The sequence below is a fragment of the Carcharodon carcharias genome, chromosome 6 (assembly GCF_017639515.1).
Source record: "Carcharodon carcharias isolate sCarCar2 chromosome 6, sCarCar2.pri, whole genome shotgun sequence".
NCBI classification, from domain to species: Eukaryota; Metazoa; Chordata; class Chondrichthyes; order Lamniformes; family Lamnidae; genus Carcharodon; species Carcharodon carcharias.
In genome coordinates, this window is record NC_054472.1 from 46,125,983 (window position 1) to 46,146,098 (window position 20,116).

The following is a 20,116-nucleotide window of genomic DNA, read 5'->3' on the forward strand; positions in this document are numbered from 1 at the left end:
CTTTATGGGAGTGTTGTGTTTTTTATCGTCCATACCAGAATGTTGGCAGTTTTGTGTGGGATAAATATACTTATAATGGCCCTGATATTTGCTCAGAGGTGGGGAGAGTGCATGGCAGTGGGGAAAGTTGTTTTCCAGTCGGAAACCCTGTAAGTATGGACCCTGGTTCCTGATGAATTTATCGGCAGAACCTGATTAACATTTTTTGTCTTCATTCCCAACAATGGAGATTGAAGGCTGGAAGGGAGATCAACTGCCTCAGAGCATGAGGGTGAGATTATTTAGAGGTTAGAGGACGGATTGGAGGTGAGGTGGGGTGTGGGGCCTGAAGGAGATCAAACGCTTGAAGGGTGGGCAAAAGAAGTAAACCAACTCCAGCAGCTAAGAGGAAAGACACCTGCTGGATCCTGTAGTCTTTGTTTCCTTTTAGCTGTTGGATTAAATTTAAAATGGACATTAAATCTGAGGCACACAACCTCATTGAAATCAGATGACTAACCTACCTTCTGTCCTCCAATCTGCTTTTGTTGAAACCAGAACTGGGTGGGTTTGAAGTGGATTCAAGTCAAGTTTGAGAATTTTAAGATTTTTTAACATTTTGGATTATTTGGGTTTTGATAATCCTCTGAAGTCAGCCACCTGGACCAAAAGAAATGGAAGGAGCTAAATTGAATAGCCTCCAAAAATGGGCATGACGATCTCAAGGCGTGATTAACTCGCTCTCACGGATTTCAATTCAAACAGCATGCTCATTTAAATGGTCTCTGCAACTAGACAGAGCTAATTGTGCTGGACACATCAGCAAGGGACAATATAGTAGTGGCTGACACCAATTAACGCTAACTTGCACCTCATGAAAGGAAAGGAACATTCTGGTTACAGCAGGTACAGGGAGTCATGATAGAAGAGAATCTGACCTGAGAAGGAATGAGGAATGGCACAACAGGGGAGAGTGTGGGCTCCGAGGTTTTTGGACAATGCACTGGAGGTCTTGGTGGAGGAGGTGGAAATAAAGAGATGTCCTATATCCATAGAGGCCCTCCAGATAAACACTCAAAAAGCAGTGGGAACAGATAGCCATGGAGGCCAATGTCAGAGTCAAGCCTAAGGAACAGGATGCAGTGCCACAAGAGGTTTAATGACGCATACCCATGTCAAGGTCAGTGAGTAAATCTTCCAATGCCATATCTGACTAACTGCATCACCCACTTCAGCCACACTGCAGCCCACCCACCCCTCCCCAATCGCCCACCTACCAACAATCTCTATCAATCAGGATTCATATCTAAGATTCACATCTCCATAACAAAAGCAAAATACTGAAGATGCTGGAAATCTCAAACAAAAACAGAAAACATTAAACACAAGCCACTCCGATGAAGTGTCATTGACCTGAAACATTAATTTTGTTTCTCTCCACATATGCTGCCTGCCAGCTGAGTGTTTCCAACATTTTGTTTCTGATTCATAACTCACATGTTTAGCACTGCCACAAGCCTCACACTCAGATCTCTCAGCTTGCACACACTGTCAGATATTCAACTATGATAGTAACATCACATAAACAGATTACACAACACTCACTAACACACTTCTATACTTACTCAAATCTCCTTTGAAGCCACCAATTGAATCTGCCTCCACCACTCTCTCAGGCAGTGAATTCCAGATCATAAAAACTCTGCATAAAAATGTCTTTCCTGTTGGTTCTTTTCCCATGCACATTAATCAGTGACCTCTGGTTCTCAACCCTTCCACCTATGGGAACAGTTTCTCCCCAGCTATTCTCTTCAGACACCGCTCAACTTTGAACACCTCTATCAAACCTCCTCTCAGCCTTCTCTTCACTATGTAGATCAATTCCTGCGTCTCCAATCTATCCATGAAACAGAAGACCCTTATTCGTGGAACATTCCAGTAAATCTTTAATGCAGTCTCTCAAAAGCCTCCACATCTTTCCTAGAGTGTGGTACCCAGATATGGCCGCAATACTTCAGTTTTAGTGTTTTAGAAAGGCTCATCATACCTTTGTTGCTTTTGTACTCTATGCCTCTCTTTTATAAAACACATGATCCTGTATGTTTTATAACCACTTTCTCAATCCACCTGCCACCTTCAATGATTTGTGCACGTATACCCCTGATCTCTCTGCACCTGTACTTCCTTTAGAATGTACCCTTTCTTTTGTGTTGGCTCTCCTCATTCTTCCTACTAACATGTATCACTTCACACTTATCTGCATTAATTTTCATCTTCCATATGTCCACCCATTCCACCAGCCTGGCTGTATCCTCTTGAAATCTACAATCATTCTCTTCATGGTTCGTAATAGCCAATGTGCAAAGAGGGTTGTAGGAGTCACAACAGTCCAGCATTCTGACCTTCAAAAGATCATGAGATTGCTGAGGCGTCACCCAGGGGAGTGGCAGTGGCTCCATAGAGCATGAACCTCCTGTCCTCTTTCAGGAAGACAGCATTCATCACCCACCCCTGACACTGTGCCATTGTCCATACTGCTGCTGCCCATGCCAAGATGGTGCAGTCCGCAGCCAAGTTTTCAGAGCTGCTCAAGGTCTTTCTCCAAGGTGATCTACAGTCTCCTCCACTGAAAGTCAGTAGCCTTCTTCAAGCCATGCTGCAGCAACTGCAGTAGCACTGCATTGGAGTGCTAGGACAGACAAACGCACACGCAAAGTGACTAATGAAATACAGAAGGGAGATTAGTTAACTTTCATATGCAATATGGAATGACTTCATTTATAAATTTGCTTAGGAATATATATATTGTGGTGGCTTTTATTTTCACATTTTGGCCAAGAGGACACTGTGATGGTCAATGAAAGACGGAGGGTAAGGTTTGCGATTACTGGTGAATAGGGAATTAGAGATATGGTTATTGATTTTGCACTCAGATGAGTTCTTCATGGACAGTCCAGGCCAAAAGTGGCTGTCTCGGTTGCCTCCTTCCTTCCTCCTGCTCTGTCCTCACTTTTTGCTACTGTTCTTCAGTTGCTCGGCAGCAAGGGCTGCCTCCCATGATGGTGAAGTTGTGCAACATACAGCAGACCACTATGAATTTTGACACTCCCTCTGCTGAGTACTACAGAATTCCTCCAGAGCGGTCCCAGTACCAAAGGTCTGCTCTATCATGGCTTTCATTGTATGCATGTACGTGTGTGCAGTGAATTGAACACCAATGACATCAGACATATCTTCAGTAAATCGCCCTCATCGCTCAGATTCCACCTTTTGGTTTGCTATGTTGGCTCAAGTGCAGCTGGAACAATAGGCTTCCACACAATGAAGGGCATTGACCTGTATGAATGGCTGATTTTGGTCACACACCAGTTTTTTGAGGAAGTTTAGTTCTGTTTTAGGGCAGAGTTGACATGCAGCGTCTGCAAAGCATATGCGTGTAATGCGACCCTGTACCATGGGAAGCCTGCAATCCTAACGAAGCTGTGTATCCACTACACTTGGTCTCTAGCAAGAAAGAGAATGAAATGTGGTTAACTCTCAGAATAGAGAAACTCAGTGACCCTCCTCTATGTAGTAGTGGATGGCAAACTGAGAGATGTGACAAATGTCTCTAACCTCTGCCAGGAATAGGCCAGACACACAAATATTTGTCACCATGGTCAGCTTCATAGCCACAGGCATAATGATTCGGAGGCTACAGGTGTGATTGGAGTGGGTGACAATTTCAGTGAGGACAACCTTACTGTAGTGTAGACTTCTCACACACTCGGGAGAACTTAATGCTCTCCCCAAGGCAGGTTTTGTGGCAGGCGGCGTTTAATCAGTTAGTAGGGTTGCAGCTGGGGACCCTGCCACTTTCCCACCTCTATCCCAATTAAGTCCATGGCAGAAAGGCCCATGGATGGCCTTCTTGTTCCACTGCTAATTGAGGCTTTAAGTAAGCAATTATTGCCCACTTCAAGGCCTCTTTCTGCCACTGTTGGCATTTAACCTGTGGCAGTTGGGGGACTTACCATGTGGAGATCCTGAAAAGTAAACCCTGTCAGGGTTGCTTGTGGGCTCCCGAAGTGTGGTCTCTCGTTCAAAGCACTCAGTGCCTGATTGAGGGACCAGGATCAGGAAGTGGGAAGCAGCTGAGAATCAGCCCCCTGCCCTTGCTGCCTATCCCCTTCCGCTCCTCCCCCATGACCCCCACCCCACAACAACCCTCTTGCCTCACTCATCTCTGCCTGGGTCCATCCATGAGCCTAGGCCTCAACTTGGTGTAATACAGGCAGCAGCCACTACTTCCCTGATGGGGCTGATGTTCAATGAAGACCCACCAGCCTCTAATTGACCAGTAGCTCTCCATGGGGGGGACATCCAACACTATAAGATATTGGACAGGATAGACATAAAGAGAGAGGAAGTACTCAAAGGGTTGAAATCCTTGAAAGTTGATAAGTCACCAGGGCCAGATGGATTGTTTCCGAGGCTGCTGAAGGAAGTCCGGGAGGAGATAGCAGACGCTTTGAGGATGATTTTCCAATCTTCAATAGATACAGGGGAGGTACTGGAGGACTGGAGAAATGCAAACGTAGTTCCATTGTTTAAAAAGGGATCAAAAGAAATGCCAAACAATTATAGGCCAGTTAGTCTTACATCGGTGCTGAGCAAATTAGTAGAATCAATCCTGAGAGATAGGATTAACTGTCATATGGAAAGGCATGGACTAGTCAGGGATGCTCAGCATGGATTTGTTAAAGGAAGGTCCTGCCTCACAAATTTGATTGAATTCTTTGAGGAAGTGACAAGAAGGGTTGATGAAGGTAGTGCAGTGGATGTTGTGTACATGGATTTTAGCGAGGCATTTGACAAGGTCCCACATGGCAGATTGGTCAGGAAAGTAAAAGCCCATGGGATTCAGGGTAATGTGGAAAACTGGATAAATGGTTAGCTTTGTAACAGGAAACAAAGGGTAATGGTCGATGGATGCCCTTGTGGAAAGTTGTCTTAAGTGGTGTTCCACAGGGCTTGGTGTTGGGACCCTTGCTGTCTGTGTTATATATTAACGATTTGGACGTGAATGTCGGGGGCACGATTGGGAAATTTGCAGATGACACAAAGATTGGCCGAGTAGTGGATAGTGTAGAGGACAGCCATAATCTCCAAACGATATAGATGGGTTGGTGGAGTGGGCAGTAAAGTGGCAGATGGGTTTTAACATTGAGAAGTGTGAGGTCATGCACTTAAGGAGGTCAAACAGTTACAGGGATTACGCAATAAATGGGACCATACTAAGAGGGGTAGATGAAATGAGAGATTTTGGCTTTCAAGTACACAGGTCCTTGAAGGCACTAGTTCAAGTAGACAAGGTTGTAAAGAAGGCATATGGAATGCTCTCCTTCATTGGCAGAGGTATAGAATATAAAAGTAAGGATATAATGTTGGAATTGTATAAAACACTGGTGAGGCCACAACTGGAGTATTGCAGTTCTGGTCACATTACAGGGAGGACGTAATAGCTCTGGAGAGAGTGCAGAGGAGGTTTACAAGAATGTTGCCAGGGTTAGAAAAGTGTAGCTACGAGGAGAATTGGATAGGTTGGGGTTATTTTCCTTAGAACAAAGAAGGCTGAGAGGTGACTTGATTGATGTGTCCAAAGTTATGAGGGGAATAGGTGAAATTGTTTCCCTTGGTGGAAAATTCTAGAACCAGGAGACATAAATTCAAAAAAAGTGGCAGAAGGTGTAGGGGGGACATGAGGAAGAACTTTTTTACACAGAGGGTCGTGGGTGTCTGGAATTCGCTGCCCAAGTTGGTGGTAGAGGCAGAAACTTTAAATTCTTTTAAAAAGTACCTGGATCTGCACCTAAGGTGCTGTAAACTGCAGGGCTATGGGCCGGGTGAAGGAAGGTGGGATTAGAAAGGGCACCTGGGTGTCCTCGGGCTGGCATGGACAAGATGGGCCGAATGGCCTCCTTCTGTGTTGTAAATTTTCTATGGTTCTAGATTCTATGATTCTATGGTTCTAGATTCTATTCCTTGATCCTGGAAAGGCCCACCACTACTTTTAAGTACCTAAGTGGCAAATCGGTGGGCATTCCCCAAAGGGAGTGAAGCAGCTTGCTGGCAGAAGTGACACCAATCACCTTCACTAAATAACATCCATTGTTTCCTACTGAGGTTCAGGTCAGAGAATTGCTCCCTGAACAACCTGAAGTAGATATGGTCTCTTGCTGAGAGCCCATATACACCCCTTCTCCTCCTCTCGATTGCAGAAGCTTGTCCTACTTGCATGTCCTCTTTGTTCATTCTTCCAGTTATGCTTTATTCCGGGGGAATGCCGACCACTGTACCTATGTCTGGGAGCATCTGATTTGTACAGAAGCCTTGAAGTCAGGAAAACATCCTTCAGCAGCTGCCACATTACTTCCTGTATACTTTTGCAACTTGAAACAACTATAAAAAGAACCAGGTATTCAGCAGCAGGAAAGACATCAACACTAAATAAAGTGATTATCAGCAACTTGCAGGTTAGTTATTGGTTGATTTCGTCTGGCAGTTACGATGATTCTACAACACTTGTAGAATTATCATAACTGCCAGATGAAATCAACCAATAACTAACCTGCAAGTTGCTGATAATCACTTTATTTAGTGCTGATGTCTTTCCTGCTGCTGAATACCTGAAGTTAAGAGAGGGAAATGGCTGGAGTGTTGAGCTCTAAAATGGCACTGCTAGCATCAAACCAATATTGCATGCTGAATGCCAGTTTTACATATTCACTGTACACATATTGATACCTGCACCAATGTGGTTTCCAGTGTGATTCACCCCACAGTGCATCTGTGTGATGCAAGTGACATTTTGGAGTTTTAAGGCCAGTCATAATACCCAAAAAAAACAGGTGCTAACCAGCTCAATTTCTTGCCCGAAGACTAGAAAAAATTAGCTCTTAATATGGATGGAGCCTTTCAGCCAATGAAATAAAGGAGAAATTGTGGGTAAGGTGGCTCAGCTTGAATCAAGACGCCTTTCAGTGAAAGACAGTCGGAAACAAGCTCAGAGAATAACCATTATATTTTCCCATTAATGTAATGGTGTTGTGAACAGGATCAAATTCCTTGTGGGAATCAATAGTGCCATCAATTAGTTATCTGCAGCACAAGAAGTGTTTCAAACTAAGTGTTCCAAACTATTCTGAACTTTTTCTTCAATAAAAAGGTCATTTATCTGAAGGTGATTCCAAATTATTAATAGGAACCAATTCCTCTCCACGTTGATTGCACTTGTCATTTGTAAAGTTTGGCATCTGACTTAAATCAATTAATGGACACAATATTAAGCAAGTCATGCTAGAGTTCTAATGCAAATATCCTGAGGGTGTAAGGGCATCTGGGGAGCATATTGAATACTAATTGCCTTTTTCAAAATTGGAAGTTCTTCGACTTGTATTTTTAAAAAGGACAGAGAACAATACTTCAGCTACAGCTAAGTGAATTCCAGAATACCAAGGAAATCAACAAACATCTTGAATTTCCTCAGTTACTGTAACTATGAATAAGTTCTCAAATTGCAACGGGCACCTTTTGGAGTTGCACTGCTCACTTTCAGAGATTGGAAATTACATCTGTATGTTGTCACAAGCTCTATCTAAGCAACACTGTTCTAATGTAAAGAATTTTTGTTCAAGAGCCTGTCATTGTTGAGCAAGAAAAATTTAAACAAGAATGTTTAAAGCATCAGTATTTTATTTGGCCTGTATGTTAAGTTGTTAATAATTGGCTCTGTACCTCATCAGGTTCGAGCAGAGAGCAGCCTTTTGACAGTTGTAAAGCGTCACTATACCGTACTGTCATCTAGGCATAAATGTGAAGAGATGCCAACTTGACATCCTCAACCACTAATGTCAGTTGGTGTCATGTCTTCCCATTACAATTTCCCAATAGACCTGAGTTATGCTGCAGTATAATGTAACTCAAATCAGACATGATGCTATTTCAAAAATGCCCAATAGATTGTGAGGCTTTCAGGGACATTTTAAAGCCTTTAATAGTTTTTTTAAATGTTAGAAAAACTTAGACATTCCCATACATGCCCTTGACACTTTAAATTCAATGAGCTTTTGCATGGTAATTTGCTGTAACCTGTGTAAACAGGGCAAGCAACTGTGTATCTCCTTAACCAATCAGAATGAAGCATTATTAATGACTGGCACAGTGTCTGAACCTGGAAGTGTAAGAATAGTGATTTCAAATTTCAATTTCAAATCAGGTGCAGAAGCAAAATAAAGAGAGGGTAAGTAGATTGGATTAAGAAAATGAGAAAAAGTGACAGAAGTTTTAAAAGATTATCCTTTCTTTAAATCTTCAACAACAATTAAAGGTTGAAGGAATGAGACTTCAAATTTGTAAGTTAATATTCAGTGCCAGAGAAGTTGTTTAGAAGTAAATAAAATTTATCACTTTGTTAAAAATGCCACTAAGGTTGAAATGGACATATCCTAATTTTCTTTGGTGACTTGAGTTCATGTCTACCATGCAAGTACAAATGTAATTGAATGTTGAGTTCAACTAAGTCATGGTGAGTACCATTAGCATCATTCTTGATAGAAAAATCTGGGCAATTGGGTGCAAACAAACGGGAGTAAATACTTCTGGAAACACTCTGTACCCTCAATTAATCATTTAGTACCATTCCAACACCAATATTTAGGGTACAGTCACCAACGATCCGGAAAATGCGGGCAATAGCTCAAGGGGATGGATTTTAGCCTTCACAAATATTGTAGGCACCAAGACAATCCTAAGCCCTGAAATTCCAGAAGGGTTTTTCTGGTTATGGTGCATCTTCATGGTAGACACACCATATTCCCAAAGTTATTTACACCAATATCTCTGGGGGCTCCTCTGGTCTCTTGCTGAAGTTAAAGTGGGAGCCCATGAAACCTCTATAAGTAACCAGGGTGTTAATCCCTCTACTCTGATGATTATCCCACATTTAAGCTGTGCATGATGGAGCGATGAAATTATGCAAACCTCAAATTTTCCCTTTTGGCGACATTTTTGAGCATACAAGGAATTACAGCCGAGGCTCAGGGGACCCCCACCCCGACCAAGATTGCGTTGTTCTCCCTGGAGTAGGGAGATTTAATAGAGGTGTTTGAAATCATGAACTGTTTTGATAGAGCAAATAAAGAGAAACTGTTTCCAGTGACAGAAGGGTCAATAATCAGAGGACACAGATTTAAGGTGATAAGAAAAAGATCTAGAAGTGATATGATTTTTTAATGCAGCATGGTATGATGACTTGGAGCACATGGCTTAAAAAGGTGGTTGGGAGCAGATTCAAAAGTAACTTTCAAAAGAGAATTGAATAAATACTTGAAAGGGGAAAATAGACAAGGTTGTGGGAAAAAAGCAGGGGGACTGGCACTCGTGCTCTTTCAAAGAACTGGCACAGGAACGATGGGCCAAATATGGCAGCCTCCTGTGCTGTATCATTCTATGATTCTTTTTTTGTGATCCCTTACACCATGAACTTAATTTTTGTACAGAGTCCCAGAACATTATCAAAAGCTTTTTGGAAACCCAATTAGATTGTGTGCACTGTATCTCCCTGATAGACTGTTGAAAAGCTGGATCACACATGTTATGATGTTGCTTTGAGTGCCCCTTATCACACCAAGTGTTCTGGATGACCATTACTAGTATTACTAATGATGTTTTCCATTAACTTGCTCACCAGAAAGGTTCAATGCATTCAGTTATACTTTCCATGTTATAATTTTGATCCTTTTTTAAACAAGAACATCCATCTCTGTTATCTGTCACTTCCCTTCTTCTCAATGAATTATTGATAATATTGACCTCTGCCATTACTTTCAGTACCCTAAGGTAAATTAAATCTGTCTCTCACTTTTTCCACCTTGAATCCTTTTAATGTAGATTTGATTATTTCCTCTGAGATGTGCAAGTAACCCATTTGAACTTCAGTTTTATCTGCTACACAATGAGCCCAATTCAACTTTCAGACAGCTAAGTATCTGTTCCAACTCTGTTGCCATGCTCTCATTATCATTTAGAATTCTGCATTAGTCAATGTTTTTTCTTCCTCTTCCTAATTTTTCATAACCTTCAGTGTTTTAAAGAAAATGGGATACATTAAAAGTTGTGTGCTACAAGTATCCTCTTTGAAACTAATATTGGTAATTAGAAAATTCTTTTAAGTAAGAGGATATTAATCAGTGGCATCTATGGCTGGAATCTTGTGCTCTTGCGGTGGCGAACTTGGAGGCAGGAAGGGCATTTACTTAGGCAGGATGGTGCCATAATGGAACCTTCCCACCTCTGCTAGAATTAAGTTCTGGGCAGGAAGGTCCATGGTCAACCTTCCTGCCAATTGAGGTCCTTAAGTGGTTAACTAATGACCACTTAAGGGCCTCATCCCACTGCTCCTGGTTTTCACACAGCTGCAGACAGGCTTGGTGCCATGTGGCGTACATGGCAGATAAAACACGCTTGTCACCTTGAAAGTAATGGCAGAGGTCATGTGTGATTGCCTGGTCAATATTATCAATAATTCATTGAGAAGAAGAGAAGTGACAGATAACAGAGATAGATGTTCTTGTTTAAAAAAGGATCAAAAATATAACATGGATAGTATAGCTGAATGCATTGAACCTTTCTGGTGAGCAAGTTAATGGAAAGCACCATTAGTAATACTAGTAATGGTCATCCAGAACACTTGGTGTGATAAGGGGCACTCAAAGCAACATCATAACGTGTGTGATCCAGCTTTTCAACAGTCTATCAGGGAGATACAGTGCACATAATCTAATTGGGTTTCCAAAAAGCTTTTGATAATGTTCTGCAAAAGGGGCTCTGTACAAAAATTAAGTTCCATGGTGTAAGGGATCACAAAAATAATATCATAGAATGATACAGCACAGGAGGCTACCATTTGGCCCATTGTTCCTGTGCCAGCTCTTTGAAAGAGCACTAGTGCTAATCCCCCTGCTTTTTTCCCCACAACCTTGTACATTTTACCCTTTCAAATATTTATTCAATTCTCTTTTGAAAGTTACTTTTGAATCTGCTCCCAACCATCTTTTTAAGCCATGTGCTCCAAGTCATCATACCATGCTGCATTAAAAAGTCATATCACTTCTAGATCTTTTTCTTATCACCTTAAATCTGTGTCCTCTGGTTATTGACCCTTCTGTCACTGGAAACAGTTTCTCTTTATTTGCTCTATCAAAACAGTTCATGATTTCAAACACTTCTATTAAATCTCCCTACTCCAGGGAGAACAACTCAGTCTCTCCACATAACTGAAGACCCTATTCCTGGTTCCATACCCTCTATAAGCCCTCAGTATCCTTCCTTAAGCGTGACAACAAGAATTGAACACAATACTCTAGCTGAGGCCTAGCCAATGTTTTATAAACATTTAGCAAACTTCCTTTTCTTTATACTCAATGGCTACAAAATTCAATCAGTATGATTTCTGGAAACGGGGTCCACAGGCTTTTCTGAACAAGCAGGCTGCCTCTTAAATGAAAGTTGGTTAAAAAAGATTACCACAGTGGAAAATGCTGAAGAACAACGCAGAAGAATCCAGACTAATTGATGCAATGCTGAAGAAAATCATGCAGCACGTGAGCAGAAGGAGACAGACACTGTGAATCCATAGGAGACCCTTAAAACCACTCAGAACAAAGTGGGAGCAGGTGGCCAGGAAGGTCAATTCTCAGAATCTGGACCCAAGAGCTTGGCAGCAGAGTCACAAGAAGTCTAATAATCTTCTGAGGGTGATCAAGGTCAGTGAATACATTTTGAAGTGACATCTCCTACTCATAGCTCCACCAGCCACTCATGCTGTTCAATGCATCACATTGTCATCACTCACCAGGCACCAGTCCCTGGAATTCAGAACTTACACCTAACATTCAGATACTGCACCCCAGCCTCATACATCTACCAACGCTTCTAGCCTCAAACCCACCCCTAGATGTTTATACATTATTTAGCTATGGCAGGCACATCACCCAAACACAGCACTACACAACCACTGACATTCTGCAGGGCAAGGTGGCACACAATGGAAGGGAGGAGAATGGAACTGATGGTAGACAAGAATGCCTGCATCTCCTGAGCCCTACGGAGGAGGTGGTTCTCATTGGGACCTGTTGCATCTGACATCACTGAGAACATTGAGGTTGATGGCATATTTCTGCCTTATGCTCTTCTCAACTGCAGGTACACATCCATCCTGCTACTTGGCATGATGAGCAAGTCAGTGATGGTGTGACAATGCACCCCTTGCTTTCTACTTCACTCCCCCTGACCTCAGATAAACCTTTCCCTTCTATGTAACCTGCTTTCAGACACCCAGCCACAACAGCCCAAAGAGGGAGAGACAGAGCAACAGCTTTGATCAATTGATCTGACATTCGCAGCACCAGTCACCTTATGTACCTTACTATGGAGTTGGGGTCAATACACATTGAGTCATCTAGCCATGAGTACCTTCTGCCTGGCTGCAGACTAAAGAATGAATCGTGGGCCAGCTCTCTGGAGGGCAAGGATGCAGGTGAGTTCTTGCAGCAGAGGATTCAGACGAGGACCTCAATGGGGCATGCACACCAAGATGCTGGGTGCATTGGCTGGCCTGCCAGACAGCGACCTGTCACTATCAAGGAGCACAAAGTAATCTGCCTCCAAGTTGGCAGAGGGAATGGAGTGCAGCTTGCCCTCTCCACAGCCTCTGCTCCAATTCCCTGTGGTGTTGCAGACCCAGAAGTCCTGTCATTGCTGTCCTCTTTTGTTTCAGCCTATTTTTTTTTCCTCTGCTATCCCAATGAGCATGTGGCAACACTCTCTGGCAAATACACAAACACACCTTCAAAAACACTCCTGAGTACTTACCGACTCTTTCCAGGCAAGGTCTTTTAAATCAAACTACTCCAAAGCTCTTCCTCTTACTCTTTATAGAGTGGACATCGCAGATATTGCTAGGTTCTGCGTGTTCAATATTGGCATCCTGATGTCACAGGCTTGGTTGTGTGATGTCAGGATATCACTGTTTTCATGTGCCTGGGGGCACGCAGAGAATGCAGCTGAGAGTCCACATCATGCTGGCTGCACACATCATGACCAGCAGCACTGCTTGCCACCATAGAATGGAGGTAAGTCTGCGTAGCATCACACCACTGAATTTCTCACTGATTGCCTATATTAATAAATCTGAGGATTCCATGATATTTCTCAAAGTACATACACAACTTACCCTGCTGCCTTCAAATATTTGTGCATATATGCTCCCAGATCTCCACCCCATTTAAGATTGGACCATTGGCTCTCTTCATTCTCCCTAACAAAATGTATCACTTCAACCTTCTGTGTTTAATTTCACCTGTATGTGTATCTCTTTTCACCAGTCCAAATGTGCCCCTGAAGTCTGTTATTATCCTCCTCATTGTTTACTATATTTCTGAGTTTCATGTCATCAAAACTTTGAAGTATGCCCTGTATACAAATTCAGATAATTAATATGTATTAAAAAAAGCAGTGTCCCTAATACCAGCCCCTGAAGAATACCATTGTAAGCTTTCTTCCAGTCTACAAAACACTGTTCACCTTAACACTCTGCCTTAGCCAATTTTGTAACCATGCCCCTTTAATCCCATATGCTTCAATTTTATTATCAAGTTTATTATGTGGTACTTTGTCAAATGCTTTATGAAAGTCCTTATATTTTACCACCAACTGCACTATCCTCGTTAACCCTTTCCTGTACCTTATTAAAGAGCTCAATCAAGTTAGTCAAACATGATTTACCTTTAACAAATCTATGTTGGCTTTCATTTATTAGCCAATTTTAAAAATGGCAATTACACTTTCCTGAATTATTGCCTCTAAAAGTTTTCCCACCACTGATGTTAGGCTGAATGCCCTGTAGTTTTCTGGTTAGTTAAATATCTATAAGCAAAATTTGATTTTAAATGGACCTACTTCCCAATGGAGTCATTTATGGGATGCCCCATGATTTGATATTAGCTCTACTTATGTTCGATAACATCTAGTGACTATCTGGTGCAGGGAATATTTAGTACAGTTATTAAATTCACACATAATACTAAATTGTGCAATAGAGTTGGCATCTTAGAAGAAAGGAGTAGATAGCAATCTGACTTGGATAGTGTGGTACCTCAAAAGGACGCTTTGGCTTGGAGATGGTATAGGGAAGAGCACCAAACATGATCTTCAGTTTGCATGCAATGAGCTATGGAGATAGACTTCATGCCTTGGGTTTGGATATGCCAGAGAGGAGTAGACTTGGTGGGGAACCGATTCAGGGCTTCAAAGGCATTAAAAGGAATAAATAATACACAAATAGATAGTTTGAAGTGAGGGAGCAAAAGTAAAGAGTGAGTTTGGGTGTGTCATTCTTATTTTTCTTATAGTGTTGGAGCCATTCCCAGGTTTACCTGATCAACCTATGAGAAGTTGGAGAGCAATTTTTAACAGATTCCTGAATTGCCTTCACATTTTTAGTTTTTTTTCCCTCTTCCAAGAAGTAGGGCGAGGTGGGGGAGAAGTTAGGTACATTGGAACTAATCTAGCAAAGAAAGGGGGCAAATCTATACAATCTTGAATGCTTTTTCTCATCTGTAATACATAAAATCTATCTGAACTCTGTGCCAAAGGCAGATTAAACCAGCAAAGATAATATAAACATAAGTTAACTATTTGTTCTGAAATAATACTGGGTGAAAAAAATCACATGACCATCGTGAAGTGAAATAATACACTTCTCCTTCACAGTCAGATCAAAGATAATCACTCAACAAGATTCTGCACTTCATAGCCACAATCCATCCATCCATCACAACCGAAATTAGACCATTATCGAAATTGTCTAAATTATTTTCAGTACTGGATGGCACTGTAAAGGGTTGCTTTGTGACTAGTTATTAACAGGAGATCTTCATTAACCTGTTAATCTCTCAAAGGCTTTGCCAGGCTTCTAATCTTATGAAACATCTGCTGAAATGATATTGGTGAATTATTGTCAAAACGTCACTCTGTCAGAAAGTGAAGCTTCAGATAAAGAGCGATCAAATTCCAGGATCTGTGGAATGAAGTTAAACACTGAGCTTATGGTGTTTGGTTTGGGCATAGAAGAGTTATTACTGCCCTCAAGGGGTTACTGTGGATGGATTTACCTGTTGCTGACCATGATATGAGTCTGCTTCAAACTCACATTTAATCGAAAAACTATAGTAACACGTGCATACAAAGAACAGGAAATATGGCATCTATTGTACTGCAATATTGTAACCAAAGAATACCTGGTTCTGCTGAGCCAGCTTATGTCCCTTCCTCCAGCGCAGGATTGGTTTTAAAGCTGGAAGCTCCTTCTCAGATTTTCCAGAAATTTTGTGCTTGCCCAAGTTGTATGTCACTTCAAAGACAATTGGTGTTATCACATCCTTCACTTCACGCTGTAGAAAAAAAGTCAATGGTTGTCTTAAGAAATTTCACATCAAGGCAAAGCAGGAATAAAAACAGAAAATGTTGGTAATACTCAGCAGTTCTGGCAGCATCTGTGGAGAGAGAAAAACAGATTTCCAGTATCTATTGCATTTTGGCACGAGAGGAAACTCTAATAAGAAAATCTGAGAAAATTGGGGAATATTTGCAGATCAACAACCACGAAGGCATTCATATTGTTTAACAAAACAGCACTTACTCACCAGAAACTATTGGAACCAATGGCCAACACAAGCCACAAATTAGAGCGAAAAAAAGGGAATGAAATTGTTTTAAATGCTTTAAACATAAGACTGTTCCAGAGTGTTTCAAATATCTTGCCTCTATCTTTTTCAGCTGGACGAGCTTTAACAATGCAAAACGCTTTGATTGTAGCAGCTGATTTTATCCACAGTTCTAATGGGTTGAAAGTGCTGAAATGACCTTTATACATCACTGAAGCCAAGAATACAAACCTCCATCCCTCCATGTAGCTCTGTGTCCTATTCTGAATCTAAATATGATGTTAAGTCCTCAGCAAGATGCCACAAGGGAAGGTTAAAAAACAACAACAGAGGGAAAAGAGACATGTTGCTGAAGCATTTTGCCTTGCACTCATCAGGGCAAATGCAAGAATGCCAAATTTCAAATGGTCACAATGATATGTACTACAGGAGAAAAGAGTGCTGATTGATTGGCCGAGACATTGGCATGGAGAAAGCAACAGGGAACTACAGGTTCCCCAAGCTCCTGGTAATTCAAATAAGGCACAAGATTTTAACATGTTCTGTTTGTTTGTAGAGAACAGGTTCCTGCACATGAACGTATATTGCTTCGAGCAAGCATAACTAAGCCACATTATGAGCTCAACTGATTATCTTAAACTGGTTGTTAGTGTAGCTTTCAGCACACTCTCATTGTTCAGCAGATGCTGCCCAATCACGGAACCACATCTAACAATAGACGTTTTGTTTGGGTTTTGCAAGCACGTGCTGGTTGAATACGGTCTGAACTCTACCTATTACAAACAGCCAGAGGAACATGTTGTTTGATTCAGTCAGCCAATCGTTAGGATGTACAGCCTATCACACCGGCACTGAAGTTCATCCATGATGTTGCTCAATTTTGTGGGAGGCAGAACATCTGCTTGGACTGACAGCAGCATCCTGTTAGTAGAAAATGTCACTTGTGCAAACTGACAAAAAGCTCTATGCAGAGGGGGTTCCATGGTTCCACCATCTATTTGGACATACACAAAGTCATTAAACTGAACTCAAATGTATGAGTTGCTAAATTCATAAGTTCAATGAATACAGATTCAGAAAATGGTGGCATGTCTATATTACCATGATATAACAATACGGCGCACATGCTAATGACTTCCTTCAGTGGCACATTTGTAAATAAGCCCGCAATGTAAAATGAGCACAAAGACATGGTGTTGCTATCAATATATAAGTCATGTAAAGTCTCCAAACATATAAACACAAAAATTAGGAAGAGTCGGTCATGTGGCCCCTTGCACCTGCTCTGCAATTTGATAAGACCATAGCTGATCTGATTGTAGCCTCAACTCTACTTTCTTGTACCCCTACTTTGCGACAACTATTCGACTAACAAGGTGCTGTCATCAGTCCAAAAAGACATTTTGCCTTCCACATAATTGAGCAATGTCAGTTATGAATTTCAGAGCAGGTGCAATGCCAGGTAGTAGGCCGTACATTCCAATGATTGGCTGATTGCTGTTTGATTCAATCAATTCCATTGCCCCAATTTACCCCTGTAGCCATCCAAGTTTATTCCCCTCAAAAGCTTATCCAATTTCCTCTAGAAATCATTGATTATATCTGCTTCCACCACCCTCATAGGCAGCAAGTCCAAGTCATTGCCTCTCTATTATAACTCAGTGGTTCCACCTTATTTAGCTCATTGCTAAAGGGACATGGTTAAACACTTCTAAGATAAAAATTTCTCCCCAACTGGCTAAAAGCAAAGTTTAAGGGTGTAAATCTCATATTACAGCAGTCATGACCCACAGGGTACTCAAAGCCTTTGTGTTCCTTGGAGCAATTGGTTAAACAATGAATAAACAATGTATTCTTTTGATGAGTGTCATTTATTCTAAATTTTCCAAATCGAAAGGAAGAGTTCCCATCAACATGGATATTTGTGAGTTCCATACTCAAAATTCTAGTGGGGAATTAACATGGCCGCCAACCTATTATCTTCTCACCTGGGAGCAAGTTAAAGCCTGCCCCACTTCAGCTGCACCCCACTCCATTCCTGCAACCAACCTCCACCCCCACCAAACAAAATGGCCTCGCTCTTCCTCCCAGGCTGCAGTTGGCTCATGTAAATGGATTTCTATTTAACCACAGGTAGTCTGCTGCACTTCAGAGTAAGGGAGTGTCTTTAATCAGGAACATACATCATGTTCAACCTGGAATGGCGCATAATGTGGTGGTTTTGCTTCTCCAATGCAATAAAAGAATGCTCTTTTATTAATTTTGGCACAGGGAACAAAATTTGCTTTGTGAGATCTATTTATTGACACTCACCACCCTGACTTGGAGATATATCACTGTTCCTTCACTGTCGCTGGGTCAAAATCCTGGAACTCCCTTCTTAACAGCACAGGGACTGCCACAGTTCAAGAAGGCAGCTCACCTTCTCAATGGCAATTAGGGATGGGCAATAAATGCTTACCCCAGGAAGCCTAAAAATAACCCTGCATGGGTTTGCTTGTCATGCTCCCCACGTGGCGAGCCCCCACCCACTGCTTTGGTTAATACCAGCAACAATGGGACCAGGCCCTTAGGCGGGCGTTAACTGCCCACTTAAGGTCCTCAACTGGCAAAGGGAGCAGAAAGGCCATTCATGGGCCTTTCTGCCATGGATTTATTCAGGGTGGAGATGGGAAGGTGGTGGTGTCCCCACCTGCCACCCTCCTGCCTGATTAAATGCCCTCTCCACCACCAAACTCATTACAGGAAAGGACATTAAATACTGCCCTTAGACTGGAACTAAAGGAGATATTTCATATCCAAAAGATGCCAACAAATACCCTCATACAATTTTGGGATAAATAAATAACCCTACTGTTTAATATGATGGGAAAACTGTTAAACTGCATTGACAACTAAGTGACAAAGTTAAAACTATCACGTCCTTGGCCCTTGCACATCTCACACTAGTGTCCTTACATCTTCAATCTGTCTATCTCCCTAGTATTCCCATAGGCTTGTATCTTTGCTCCAGAACCTATTTATCAGTTTAATTATCATTGAAACCCAAACCGTAAACAGGTTGTATTCAAAATCATTGTGAAAACCCAGTGGTTTACCAGATTGGAATTTCATTGGCGTCTCTCCCTAGAGCTTCATGATTAGATCGATGCCTTTCATAGCTCCTGTCACCTTCACTCATTCAACAGCTAGTTCTCCATAATTATTTTAAACTAAATTATATCAAAAGTTATTAGCTCATTAGATCTGACACTAATTAAATTAGGAAAGTAAAGTTCAAAATCCCAAGTCAATGCCTAATTAAATGCAGCTTTCTGTGTCGGGCTGATTTATCTCAAAGCATAGAGTGTACTCAGTAATCACACTATTTTAGAAAACAATAAAACATTGTTTGACATTGTATTAACAACCAGGAAACATCAAGTTTAACTCTCAATTTCTTATCTACCAATCCCAATATCCTGTATCCTATCGCTCAATTTCCCAACCTTTGTCTGGCTCCATATCCCTAACATGTCTGCATTCGCTGAACATTTAATCAGATTCTGGTTAAAATGAAGACTATTATCGGTGAAGATCATCTAATACCTATGTTATGACGGTTACTTTATAATTGAGCTCTGCAGAGTTGGCCTTTAAAGCTGTCTTAGCCTGGAATAGCCAGAGATAGGATAAGGTTCACAAGCTGCACCAGAAGACACTGATTTAAAGTGAATGGCAAAGAACCAAACAGCGTCATGAAGACAACTTGTTTTACACAGCAAATGGGTAGGATCTGGGATGCACATTCCCAGGCATGTTCTGTCCACACAAAGCAGAACAAATCCATTCTGACCAATTACTACCGCAATCTATTCTCGATCATCAGCAAAGTGATGGAAGGTGTTGTTAACAGTGCTATCAAGTGGCATAACACCACAATAACCTGCTCACCAATGCACAGTTTGAATTCTGCCAGGTACTTGGCTCCTGTCTTCCTTAAAGCCTTGGTTTAAACATGGACAAAAGAACTGAATTCAAGGGAGAGAATTTTCTCCCCGTCATACGGGCTGGGTGGGAGCAGGCGCAGGTGGGCACGCAGCCAATCACCGCCTGTGATCAGTTGCACGGTGCCATTTTAAGTGGGCGGGCCAATTAAGGCCTGCTCAGTGTGACGTGTACCCAGAAGTGCTCCACACTACCTGTGTAGGCGGGGGGAGGAGGGAGAGTTGGGGCCTGAGCTCTTTCATGCATGCGTGCGAACGAGCGCGGAAATCTCCATGAGGCACGGAGCTGCCTCAGGGAGATTAATTTCATTGTGAAAAACTGAAAATTTTTTTTTTAAATTATTTGTACATATCACATGAGCTGGGACATGTCAATGAATTTCACTA

At 41.7% G+C, this 20,116-nt stretch overlaps 1 protein-coding gene across 1 annotated transcript in view; it reads right to left on the reverse strand.

Annotated features, from left to right (window-relative positions):
- Window positions 1-20,116, reverse strand: part of itga9 (integrin, alpha 9) — a 570,745-nt gene that overhangs the window by 238,401 nt on the left and 312,228 nt on the right. The window contains exon 16 of the mRNA XM_041190128.1: window positions 15,318-15,470. Within this exon, the coding sequence (XP_041046062.1) occupies window positions 15,318-15,470 (153 nt within the window). The remainder of the gene's footprint in view (window positions 1-15,317; window positions 15,471-20,116) is intronic.